The sequence below is a fragment of the Dermacentor albipictus genome, chromosome 10 (assembly GCF_038994185.2).
Source record: "Dermacentor albipictus isolate Rhodes 1998 colony chromosome 10, USDA_Dalb.pri_finalv2, whole genome shotgun sequence".
Lineage (NCBI taxonomy): Eukaryota > Metazoa > Arthropoda > Arachnida > Ixodida > Ixodidae > Dermacentor > Dermacentor albipictus.
Window position 1 is genome coordinate 11266124 of NC_091830.1, and position 13267 is coordinate 11279390.

General features: G+C 48.4%; 2 protein-coding genes across 2 annotated transcripts in view; one reads left to right on the top strand and one right to left on the bottom strand.

The window, feature by feature from the left end:
• LOC135917920 (uncharacterized) overlaps nucleotides 1-13267 on the bottom strand; it is a 28393-nt gene that overhangs the window by 4422 nt on the left and 10704 nt on the right. The window contains exons 3-8 of the mRNA XM_065451543.2: nucleotides 11596-11990; nucleotides 7852-7980; nucleotides 6185-6413; nucleotides 5677-5859; nucleotides 4668-4868; nucleotides 923-1154 (exon numbers count right to left, since the gene is read on the bottom strand). Of these exons, the coding sequence (XP_065307615.2) occupies nucleotides 923-1154; nucleotides 4668-4868; nucleotides 5677-5859; nucleotides 6185-6413; nucleotides 7852-7980; nucleotides 11596-11990 (1369 nt within the window). The remainder of the gene's footprint in view (nucleotides 1-922; nucleotides 1155-4667; nucleotides 4869-5676; nucleotides 5860-6184; nucleotides 6414-7851; nucleotides 7981-11595; nucleotides 11991-13267) is intronic.
• The window catches only part of LOC135917922 (uncharacterized), a 48923-nt gene continuing 41348 nt past the window's right edge, over nucleotides 5693-13267 (top strand). Inside the window, exon 1 of the mRNA XM_070527671.1 lies at nucleotides 5693-5832. The gene's annotated coding sequence lies outside the window, so the exon portion shown is untranslated. The remainder of the gene's footprint in view (nucleotides 5833-13267) is intronic.

Sequence of the window (13267 nt, forward strand, 5' to 3'; positions counted from 1 at the left end):
CATTGTGACGTACGGAATGGTGCTAGCCATGCGTGCTTTCAAGGTGTCCTCGTCCTCCGAGAACGATGCCGCTCCTAAGCCACTAAAGGCTGGCATTCCTATGTAATAACAGTGTCGCAATGCCAATTTCCCCTATATATATAGGGAAAACCATAAGCACGAAGATAAAGCAAATGTGTTACTCATCATTCCTATAGTAGCTAAACGATTGCAGCCCCAGAGTTCCCTCTAGTGACTTTTGTAGGAAACCATGTATCAAGTGCCTACAATATTGTTAAGTTTATATAGCGTAGAGATGTAGCACCAGACACCTGACACGGGCAGCGTTTGTTGTAGATCCAAGTCACTGGCTCCGAGATCGCACGCGGCAGTCAAAACTGCGTAATCTCGGATGCCATGTTCAAGGTAAAGGTAACATTAAAGATAGATCATTGGCACAGCCAGTAAATCCTTTCGGGGGATGCAGGCACTTAATCTGAGGTGGGAGCTGGCGGGTGTTGGCGCACGTCGTTTTATGTCGGGTATGCGGTACGCAAAATTCGGGGGCGGAACAGAGGAGTCACGTGGCGTATCCTCCTCCCCTTTCTCTGGCTACGCGTACCTGAGATAGACTACAAATGCTTGTAACCCTTGTTGAACGGCGGATCTAAAACACTGTACCCGAGGAAAAAATTGTGCTCGTGCACCGTATACCGTATGCACGGATTAGTGAACAGTAGGGGAGCAAAATTAACCTGGAGGAGCCTTCCACTATGCAGGTTCTCTCATAGCCCCAGTGTTGCTTTGAGACGTCAAACCCAATCAATCAATCAATCAATCAATCAATCAATCAATCAATCAATCAATCAATCAATCAATCAATCAATCAATCAATCAATCAATCAATCAATCAATCAATCAATTAATACAATCGATCACGCACCTTTCTCGTCGATGTCGAGACCCGAGGCGACACATTTAACCAGCACTTGAAAGCGCCGCTGGTTGCGCGGGCGCCAAGCGTAAGGGCCCGGACTCGTCGGCATCAGCACGCGCATCACCTCCCGGCCCAGCGCTGGCACGAGCACGGGTTCGATGGCGGCCGACGCGTTGAGCATGAGACCCAGCAGCCCTAGAGGCACGAGCAGGGTCTTGCGCTCCGCAACGTACTGGGCCTGCGTGTCCAAGCGGAACATGGCTTTAAATGACCACAAACTATCCGGCAAAATTCTCAGTGGAATGCTGAAGTGAAACAATCTCACGTCTATTTCTCTCTTGAAGACGGAGTCCGCACGTGGTTCGTAAATAGCGAGGGAATCTGGCCACGCCGCGATGAGTCCCGCTGCCACTTCATACGTTCAGGAGCACCGAAAGGCGAGACCACGCACAGAGTATTCTCGAATCACGGAATCAAAGGCCGAATGAAACTGTTAGCTTGTTTGCTAAGGACATGGCTAGTCTTTGTCGTCGTGCAGACCGTGACTTGTCTGAGGCAAAAAAACTCAGCCACCTCATGCTTGGTGTAAAACAGCAGCTGTATGCTGGTCTTGTATGGAACCCGCCGACAAATGTCGATGAATTTATTAAAGAATCGCTGCCATAGAGCGCGCATTAGACGTACACTGCCGCCATTATGATCACCTGACCAGCAGTGATGGTCACAGACGAGTGTTCCTTGCGCCGGGTGATACACGAAGTTGTTCAGGAAGAGATTGAGAAGCTCACTGCCTCGACAAGTGAATGCACAGTTGCGTCAGTGGCTGATGTGCGCTAATAAATAAAGCAAGCGTTTCGGCTCCCGAGCCACACCCCCAGACGTGGCAGCCCAGCTACGCAGATGTTGTCCCTCGACCTCCACCTCCTATGCCGACGCCGCAGACGCGGGCACCATAGCTCGTCAGCAGTGGGAAGACTGCGAACTGATTCTGCTAGTTGATTTTTCAGAACGCCGGATAACAAGCGTGCCAAAAACATTTAAAAGCTTCCCATTATTCTGCCTCCGTAATGACGGCCTCTCCAAGAAGTTCTGTGCAATCGGAAGCAGCCGCTTACTTGTCGCAACGTCTATCCGTCATGAGGTCTGGCAAGCCTGCCACGATGAACCGACACCTGGCCACCTTGGCTACATTCTAACACTGGCCCGAGCCAAGAGAAATAATACTGGCCAAGGATTGCCGCCTTTGTGAAACATTACGTGAGCACGTGCCTCGTTTGTCAACGACGGAAACCACCACGTATAAAACCAGCTCAGCTGCTACAACCAGTCCAAGTGCCCGCGACCCCATTTGCCCCCAAACCGGGATCTACCTTCTCGGACCGTTGCCGACTTCCAATGCTAGAAATAAGTGGGTAATCGTTGCCACCGATTACCTGACATGCTATGCAGAAACCAAGGTTCTTCCAAGCGGCACCGCAGTCGAAGCAGGGCGATTTTTCTTGACGACGTGCTTGTGAGGTACGGTGCGCCAACGGACAGATGGACTACCTTAACGGCTACACTCCTAAAGACAGGGATTAGCCTCAGCGCCACGGCTCACCGAAAGACCACAGCCTATCACCCGCAAACGAACGGCCTAACAGAACGCTTGAAGAAGACTATCGCGGCCATGCTGAGTATGTACGTAGACATAGAAAACAAAAATGGGGATGACATTATACCGTGCATCACATTCGCTTATAACACTGCGCAACAGGAAACAACACGAAAGACCACCGTGAAGTGACAACGATGCTCGATGCCACATGACTAGGGTGATACAGGCACGGACGCTGAAGCTTTCGCTCAACGGGCTGAAGAAGCGAGAAACCCGCCCGTGTCAGTATCACCCGACAACAGGACTACGACGCTCGACGTTACAATCTACGGTACCGGTACAATACATATCAGCCAGACGAGAAAGCGTAAGTTTGGAGTCCTAGCCGTCGGCGAGGGTTTTCAGAAAAGCTACTCAGGAGTATACTTTGGTCCATACAAGCTTGTACGACGCCTCAGCGACTTGAACTATGGGGTTATCCTTGACAATCGTGCTTCCTCTACGACGTAGCAGCGTCCACCAGAAGCCGTGCACATTGTACGCATGAAGCCATATTCGGAATGAAGTGAAGTGCCCACACCTCGTCTGACACATCTTCCTGGCGTTAGATGAACATCGGGATGGTGCTCTCTCTGGCAGGAGGCAAGTGCCACATCTAATATGCGGCACTTAGAGAAGGAAGATCTCGCGCATCGCACAAGAGAAGACAAGGTCCCTGCCTAATCGTTTTCAGTTTGCCTGTAATTAGTGTCCTTCCCTGTTTTCCCAGTTCCTGCTGCTTGTAAATCATAACAATATATATTCAGAAATATGTCCGGTGAGAAAACTACGAGCGCCATATTATGGATAAGAGACCACGAACGCTTCGCTTTAAAATTGCGAGTGGAAACTCTGGCACTAGTGTATACCGACTGCAAACGTGATGGTTCAGTTAGCATGTGAAAGATGGCTAGTAAACATGGGGTTTCCTATTTTCTTCATTTTGGCTTCAAACGACTTTGTGACTTTACGAACTGGTAATCTTCAAAAACGCATTGCGTTTTAAGGGGACACTAAAGACAAATATTAAGTCAAGCTAAAGTGATAGGTTAATTCTTGAGAACGTCTAAGGCGTCAATATTATCGTGACCAGAGCTTTAGTAGTTGAGCAATTGAGGTAAATGCAGGACACGATTCATGTACTAGCCTGATGACGGAGGCAGTCCTCATTCACTTTCTGTCACTAGTACTCAACCACTCGTAATAAAAAGATAGTTGCATCAAATTATGAGACGAAGAAAAATGCTTTTGTGCAGTTCTAATTTTACAAGGCGCAACTCATTGAATTTGCCCCTTGACAACGACACGGGCGGTCTTGAGGTTTCGTTTTGCTCTTCTCTGTACCGCACGTGCTTTCGCAATAGTTCCGTTACCGCGTAAGTCCTTGCTGGTTTTGCTGTTCCGCGAAACTCACACAAACGGTAAGTAGCAGGGAGTGCCACGTCCATGTGATGTCGCGGTATTCCCGAATGGTCCACGCTATTTGACCAAGAGCAGCTACAGCGGTGAATCCGACGATCTGTTCTGTCTCGGTGTCTCAATCGCCGCGCGTTTGTGTTTTGCGCAAAAAACGTAGCGCCATCTGTCCGGCATTGTTTTACTCACCGACAACAGTAAAGGGCGGCGATGGCGTATGTAACGTCACTGCTCTTAGCTTGGCGGAGGGCGATTTGAATTGCGCCAAATGCATGCGGACCCTTCAGAGGCAACTTTCTCGTGAACAAAGTCTATTCTTGATACGAAACAAGCATTGCGTCGTTTCTGGAAGGCCATTTTAACTGCCCACAACGACTTGGTATTTGCTTTTAGTGTACTTTTAAATGCAACAATTTGCAATGATTACGCATGTGTGCAGAGTGTTATGGCATTTTGCGTTTAGAAGAATAGGATAGCTTAGAAATTTGGGCCATTAAAGGCAGCTAAAACGTCCTAAATAAAGCAACGCGAACGTCTGAAGCCACGATCACTGAGGTCAGACAAATCCACGCACTAACCATCATCCCCATGCTACAGTGTACTTTCTAGTTCCCTGTCCCCATGCTGGCTGAAGAGTCGCAACGTCAGAGTTCTCATCTCGTGATAATGGTTGGAAGCTCTATGGTGTTTGGTACGTGCCTGCCAGGCGTAGGCGCTAACGTTAGACAGTGGCGGGGTGCTGGCATCGTCGTCGTGCAGGAGGTGGACCTCGATGGCACCGAGTCGCTGGGACGCGTGTTCGCGGTCCGCGCGTCGCACATCCGGTTCGTCTTCGACGGTCGAGTTGGTGATGTTGGGAGCAACGTGGGAGAGCCAAGCCGGGACCAACGTTCGCATGACCTGTGATCAGGCGCGGCACGATGTTAGTGTCACTGCTACGGGCTCCAGAGACTCGAGAATTCTATTACGATAACAGTTTATACGAACCGTCCAAACGCACTCGCTGTGTCGGGATCCTGTCCCCGACGATGGTACGCGCTACCAAGTTACTACAAACCACATTTCCTCAAATAGTGAAAGGACTTCGGAGGAGCGAGCTTTTGAGAGCCAAGCCGCAGAGAGGCACCGGAGAGGAGGGGTGGCGTCAAAGGAGGTTTGTAGAGACATCATGCCTGGAATCATGCTCCTTGCTTGTTTTTGTTTTGTTTTTATCATGGTTTCCTACAAAAACTACTAGAGGAACCTGGCGTTCTGTGATTCTTCAGCTATATGGCAGGTGAATGACAGTCAACTATAAAATGGATTAACTCTTCATATATGGCATGGAGATTGGTCTAATATTTGTTATTGTGGCGGCAAACGTTCTTTTGAGGTTACTGGTTGCCACTTTATTATTGTAACTTATCAAGCACCCATAGTTAGTTAAAATGCAGCAAAGCAATTAGTTTGTGCGCACATGAATCCTTGAGAATGTTTACATTTATAACGCACGATTTTGCTGGATATAATCAGTTTACTAAGTCCGAGGGCCGTTTGAAGCAAAAAGACCGATGGTTAGGTAAATCCATATAGTGCCTATGATTACCGCGCTGGCTGGACGCTATACATGCAGCTCCGGTACGCGCTCCAGTGCCATAGTTCCCTGTATTAAATTTTCTAGGGTAACTCTGCATGCTCGAACACTGGTGGCGTCCATGTATTAACTTGCCTGTCCGGCCTCCCAGACGAAGTGGACCACCGTGTCGTCCAGGCTGTCCACGGCGTCTGAGAGCGACGACCTGGCGGCCTCAGCCGTCCTCCTGCGGGACACGTCCTCGGCGATCCGCAGGCACGCCTGGACCTGGGGCTGCGGGGGAGGCCTCTGGTACGCTTGCTTCACTAGTGGTTGAGCCTGTACAAGCACAAGGGGGGCAGCTAAAGCTGCACTAAAGGGAAGCGCGAAATTCGTTTTGTCTGTGCAGTATTCTTTCAAAACTCATTGGTGAATTTCGTGGGGAAAGGCTGATTACTTGAAAAGAAAATAAACGTCATACTTCCATTTGTAATATTAGAGACGTGCTATAGGCGATGTTCGAGTCCACCGCCCAGCGACCGCTTTCGTGGAGTAACAGACAGATCTCGAAGGCGATGTTTTTACAGGCTGACCGCGCCGGAAGCAATTGATGCGCTGGAAACATGTCACAATCGCCATGTTTTGGACAGCACGTATTACTTGCCTTGTTCCCCATGAGTGGCGCGAAGTAGAGGACCTTCCAGAGCTGCTGGTACAGGGCCCGCGCCTCTGGACGTAGCCCGGGCCTTTGATGACGCCGCTCCAGGTCGCAACGCGCAGAGAGCGCCACCCAGCGGCAGATTCTCGGCATCCACCTCGCGGATGACGGCCTGGACGAAGTCTTCGCCGCTTTCCGGTGCGAGCGCTTCTTCCAGCTGAGGTCGCCTGCCACGCTGCCGAAATCGTGCCGGAGGCTTCGTGTCATGTGCACCATAGATTTTTCTTACAAAAATTACTCGAAGGAACTCTACGATGCGGTTGTTCAGCTACCATGGCAACTATTGGTAAGAGTCGAACAGAAATATAACAAACTCAGATAAAGCTCGGATTCCCTATATGTCGAATCCGCGAAATGTACTGACCGATACGCATGTAAAATAGGTTGGTCTTTCATAAAATAACTCTTTCAGTCTTAGCGATAAATTCTTGAAAAAAGTTGAAATATTTTGTACATGACTGGTTTTTGCAATATTATCTTTTTACTATAACAGCTTGTGGCGTATCTGATTGCTCTTTTTACTGTAAAGCAATCACTAAACGTGTTTTGGACAAGTTGGCATAGAATACGCCTTCTTCCTTTCCATTCGTTCTGTGGTGTCTGTGTGCGTGCGTGCGTGTCTGTGTTGTGCGTGTGTGTGCTTGTGCATGAGCATACGTGCGTGCGGGCGTGTGTGTGCGTGTAACTCTTCTCCATTGACGATTTCATTGGGAACTGTGCTGCCTGGCAATGCCGGGCACCGCCTCTTAAGCCTTTTGTGACTTTGGCAGAACCAAAAGGGTATTTGTGCGATAACCAATAAATATTATAAATTACCTTGATGCTAACTAGACATCGGATATGTTGAACTCGCATCGTCCGCTGCCAGTCCCATCGAACACTTGAGTATAAGGACCAGCCTCGCCTGATACCTCGGGAAGTACACTCTGCCGTGGATGTGTTGCTGCGGTAATGTGCCACTACTCAGCCAAGTGGACCGGAGCAGGTTTAGACAATCTCGGGCATCGAGAACGCCATTGATAGTTGCGCTCAGAAGCAGTTCAAGGCACAGGCAAAATTATTGTTTACTATGTGTAGTTTTGCTTTCAGTAAATGAATTCTTTGCTTGCCTTTGTCCACTAAAGATGTCAAACGTGCATATATAGTCGAACGCCTTTCTGGGGAAGTGCTTGGGGCCTCCAAAATCATTCGTTGAACAGGTCACTTCGTTATAAAAGTCGAGGACTGCACAACTCACAATAGAACCGGGACAGAATGATTCCTTCGCTATACAGGTCATTTCGTTGTAGAGGGGTTTGTTGTAGAGACGCACCACAAAAGTTCGTCCCACTGAGATAGAGGCCAGTTCGCGTATATCGAATTACATGAAAGGTCGAACTATGTTTAGGGCGTAAGCTTCTTCGTCATAATGGCGTTTCACTGTACATGCTTTGCCATCAGAGTATATGTATATATATAATGTCTGTGTGTGTCATGTAATTGGTCGTGCCTAGTGCGACAGGACAGCAGACATCAAGTTTATTTTGTTTACGCTGTTGGCCCATTGCCTACCTGTCGGGAAAGCATCTCGAAGAAAATTTTGTAGTGAGCGAAAACATTTAATGAGGCGTTACCTTTTCACGAACGCCGCGTAGTCGTCGACGCTGGCATTAGGGTTCTTCTGGAAGAAGCTCTCAGAAATGCGCAGTGGCGCCTCTGGAGCCGTGTTTGGGCAGACCATGCCATGGACGTCTCCACAAACGCTGGGAAAATAAGTTTCCAAACCATTTATCCGTTTGCGAATATTCGTTTGCGAACTAGAGAAATGCAGCCACACTGCGAACAACTTCTGGAGCGCGATAGGAAATAGTGGTACTTGTATGTAGAGTTTATCTATCACCTATGCTCACAGGTGATAAGCGGTTGGGATTGTAGAATATACAGTGCGTAATGGCAGCTTGATTTATGAATACTTACCTGGGAAATCAGGCAGCAACACGGCAACATATCTTATCGTAGAAACCAAAGGCAATGCCACAAAGCACGCAAAGCAGGCGCAAAATAAGGATATTCAACGGGGAACCGCGAATAAACAAACATACAATGTGATCAAGACATGGAAAAATTCACTGAGTGACTTGCAGTGACAGTAAGCAGTTTGCAGTAACAAGCCGCAGCAACAATTCACGCCTGCTTCTCGGTTATGTGAGAGTCGGAGTGGCAGACGTAGAGCAAGTGATTCTGCCAGTCACACGAGAACTGAATAATGGTTGCGTAAAGAGAAACACATAGTAAAAGTTCTTTTTTAATATGTATGAGTGAACCACGCTTCTACAGATGAAAAAAAAAAGAATAAAGAAAGCGATTATTATTGCGAGGAGAAGTTTAACAAGGCAAAGAAAGGCGTGAGAACGAAAGAACGGTGGCATCGCCATATTGAAGCTCCCGCACGAGCTTGGTATGACGTCAGCAATTTGTACGGGATGTACTCGGACCTGGTTAATGTTCTGTCTGTAAAGATCGGCTACATTGTATACTAAAATGTGCTATAGACTTAACTCAGCACGTTTCAAGAATTTCAGGGAGCAACAGCGGCCGAAATAGGAAGACAAAAAATACATTGAAATCCGTGACGTCAGACTGAAGTACTGCTGCTGCGGTTTGGGCGCCAAATTTCATGACATTACTAGGACCTTGATTGTCTATTCTAACATTCAACTGGTTACAGCGAAAATAATCAACACAGTTTAGAAAAAATACGTGAATAATGTTAGCTAGTTGGTGTTCCTCTTTCGTGTCCCTTTTTAGGGGTGCGCGGTTGTTTCAAGTTCTTGGCTAGAAATAGAATATTCTTTGCTAGACGAGTCGTCGTCGATTCCCCAAGTCACTATTCCAAGTTGTCGAATAGCCTACACGGACAAAGCCAGATGCAAGTGATGACTGTTGCAAACTATTCTCAATGCCGGAGGGTTTTACATGCTGCAACCACGATACGGTTTTGAGGCGTGCCTTAGTATGGGACTTCGAATTAATATTGACCATCCGGGGTTTTGTGACGTGCACATAAACATATGTACACGAGCGTTTTTGCATTTAGCCCCCATCGAAACGCTGCTGTCGTGACCGGGCTCGAGCCCGCGACTTCGACGAGCTCCGCAATGCAATGCCATAACCACTGACCTGCAGCCGAACCACAACTACAGCGAAAAGGCACCACTCGCTTATCGAACGCATGGTATAGCTTAATAATTTCCTCGATGATTTCAATAAAGATCAGTCGCCTTCAAGCACCCTGCAATTCTTGATTTTAGACAAAGCAATTTATTTGGATAATCTCACGACGTTTTATCACCCCCACACTTATGATGCGCCAGACTCGGATCACGTTTTAGTTGTTTCTCAGTTGAAAGCTCCTCAATTGACCGAAAGCACAGTTGTGAGCAATGTAAAAAACTAATGCAAACGAGTGTTTTTCTTCTCTCGCCTTTTTTGATCAATCTAATTACATGCAAACTCCATATTTTAGATTGCTACAAATGAAAAAAAAAGACGTTTGGTATTTTATATGATATTCAACGGTCATTTTTTCTCTAGTATTCGTCTTCGATTACGAAATTTCGTTATTCTAATACAACTGTTTTTGACATTGACTAGTAGTAGTATAAATGTTTATTAAAAAAAATCACATTCAGGTCCAGTGGGTGGGTCCCCCAGTCCAGGGCCTTATTGGCGATCGCGGCACGCCGGGCTTGGTCGAGAAGGGCCAATTGGTCCTCCCGCACCGTGCTGGCTAGCCACACCTCCCACTGCCTACTGTTGGAGTTTTGCCCCGTAAGGGGTGATTGGATTTCTTGTGGCCGACTCTGGCACGACCATGTGATATAGAGACCACTGAATTTTGCATTTCTTGCAGGTGGCAGCCATCTCTTGCCGGCGACTTCAGGAACTGGTGGAACGAACGGTCGTGATAGCGATCAGCCTGTTCTTAACGCATGTTTGCCACCAGTGTTTTCTCGTCATGGCTCTTACATCAGAGGCCTCCTCATCGGCCTTGGGGTGCTATTCTGAACATTGTCGAATTCCGTCATTTTGTCAAATTCTGCAACGGCGGTATTTTGAGCCAATCAGAGACCTCATAGCAGCCCTCTGAGTCATTAAGAATCGACGAAATCGCGACTTCGACAATATGGCAGATTTTGAGGACGCTTAAGCTTTGACTTAAAGAGTGGAACGCGATAGCATTCAAAGATTCCCGACTAATTCTCATGCTTCCCGGCAACTATAACTTACGTAAGCGTAAGCTATTCCAGAGAACGCTGGCGGCCATTGCTATGCACGTAGGCGAGCTTTCTGGTAGAAAAGGGGCCTCTAGCGGGGACCGCAGCTGCGCGGAGGCAAGCTCCATCTAGAGGTTTTGCAAGGAACCGGGCACGCCGCTCTGTGAATGGTATAAACACTGCAAAAGGGGCTTGTGCTTGAGTTTCTGAGTAAGTGTTTTCATGCGCATTCAAATTCCAATCCTGCGCTATCATGTCTGTAGGTTGTATGTTAGTACTTCGCATTTTACTTTGAGAAATTCAATAAGTTCAGTAACGCCTCTGCGATACACAGAGGGTCTGCGTGGTTGGGCACAAGGGGCTCGGAGTGATCTTTCTCGAAAAAAAAAAGACGGTCAACGCTGGTCGCGGTCCGCCATATTTTTTGCGACACGAGGCCCTTAACGCTTTCGCTTTAACAGATCCTGCCCGCTTCCCCCTCTCTTCATGCATTCCTTGTGCGGGCTACAACGACGTATGTAGTCTAGGCTCGAGAGTAATACGCTTCCTCTAAAAGCGGGTGAATGAATAAAAAATGCTGGCCTAGGGCCTGGAGGGGTTTCGCGGCTTTGCCAACAGACGTATCCCGGTAAATGTATTGGGCAAACAAGGCAATGGCGAGTAGCAGGAGGGCAGTAGATCATAACCCCACAATTTTTCAACTTTTATCCTGCGATTAACGAAACGAGCGTTTTATTGGGCGAACTTGTGTCCTCAAAAACAGGCTAGACTCAAAGAACAACGGTAGCGGCGAACACGATCGGCGGTCGTCGAAATCTGATCAGCGGGTCAAGCACGTCGGCTTTTATACAGCAGTCGCCGAATGTTCCAGACTAATCGCTGGGACCCGCGTGTCTTCCACAAAGTTTTACACCATTCGCGCCATGCGATGAAATCAGATAACACAAGGTTCGGCGACAACAGACAGTGGATAGATGCATCGACAACATTTCAGAAACTTCCGATACATGCAGGCGCGTCCCGCGCTGTGCGATAACATTTGTTAGGCGGCGAACCGTGGTCGCCTGATAAAGATACGCAAGTGCACGTGTCAATACAGACCGTGCTACATCGTCTTCGGTGACCACTGTTGCGCCATCTAGGCATCGCCGCAGGAGACTCGCAGGCTCCTTCTGCCGTTCCCGTTCGGAAGCACCCTTTGTTGCGTCACTTGCTTTTCCGCCAGCCCCACTGCGCTTTCCCAGGAGGCGCGCCTTCACGGCCTCCATGAGGCGGGCGACGCCGTCTTCGTAGATGGACTGCGGCCGGGATCTGCAGACATGCTCGTGAAAGTCGTTGCAGGGACCCGCTTGGCTGCGCCTCTGGCTCTGGATGTTGTTCGAGTTACGATCTCCGGAGCGGAGGTAGCGCTGAAGCCAGAGGCAGCCAGAGGTTTTGCACACGGGGTGCCGACGCCGTGAGTTATTGAGGCCCAAGTCGCGGGGTGAGATTTCTTCCTGTATCGGTGGACACGAACAAAGAGCATGGACATGAGAACTCTCCAGTAGTGTGAGTTGCAAACCTCGCGATCCAATTCCCGTGGCTTTGTTTTTACGTTTCTATGCACTACGCGTCGCAATAAAGAGTCCACAGTATATGCTAAACATTTTAACACCCTTATGGGTGCATGAATGGTACTTGGTGTGTCCGATGGCTAATACCCTTATCCTTAAAGGGTAAGATAGACTTGTTAATGAACACGAATAAAGTATTTAGTTGCGATAACAATTATATAGACACTCCAGGCCCATTTTTGCCGCCGTCGTCGCCATCGCCACTCGCCGTATGCTGTATGTGCGAGAGAAAGCTTGCGAGAGTGAGTCGACGATTGCGGATCAATGTCGCGTGCGCAAGGGAGGAAAACGGGGAGGAAGCACGCCGTCTTTGTCGAGCGCATGGTACCGGGAGAGCGGGGGAGGGGGGGGGCACGTTGTACTTCGGGAGCAACTGTGTATGGCGCGGCCGCGCATGGTCGTGCGGGCTCTAAATTGAAAGCGATCTGATTACGGTGCACCGTCTAAGTGGACCGACGGCTCGTAGCTTTGCGTGTGCTGCGTTCTCGCCGCTCAGTTTGCGTTGAAGCGATAGACAGAACGAAGGTTACTTCGCTCGCTGCTGCTGCCGCGTTTCTCACGCGAGCGTTCTGACAGCGAGTGTCCGTGGTCGTCGAGTGTGGTTTGTTTAATTAATTTAATTAACACCATGTTTGTTAATTTAGAAAGTAGACGAATGTTTACGAGTTTATACGGCCGATAAACCTACTGTCCTTGCTCGGTATGGCTGTCTACAAATTTTATGTCGCAGTCGATGCCTAGGATGTCGCGCGGGGGGGGGGGGGGGGCGAATCTGCGACATCTTTACTGCGCTAGCATTAAGAGTATCAAAGTGGAAAAGCTGCATGTCTGTGGTGTGTGGGGAAGCCGATCACGTCGTATAGGTAGAAATATGTCATGTGTTATATATATATATATATATATATATATATATATATATATATATATATATATGGCAACCGACGCTCGCCGTCTTCGGGCCATCGAAGTTGCACTTCGCTAAGGTGTCGAGTCAGCTCTAGAGCAGCATTTTGCAATGGAGTGGGGAGGGGGGGGGGACGCGGTGTAAATCACAGAGCCGGAACCTCAACGAGCTGCGACGCAATGTTTTTACGCATTTCTCTCGCATTTATCGCTAAATCTCTACTGAAAATATTGTGGCGTTTTGGGGTAAATACGTG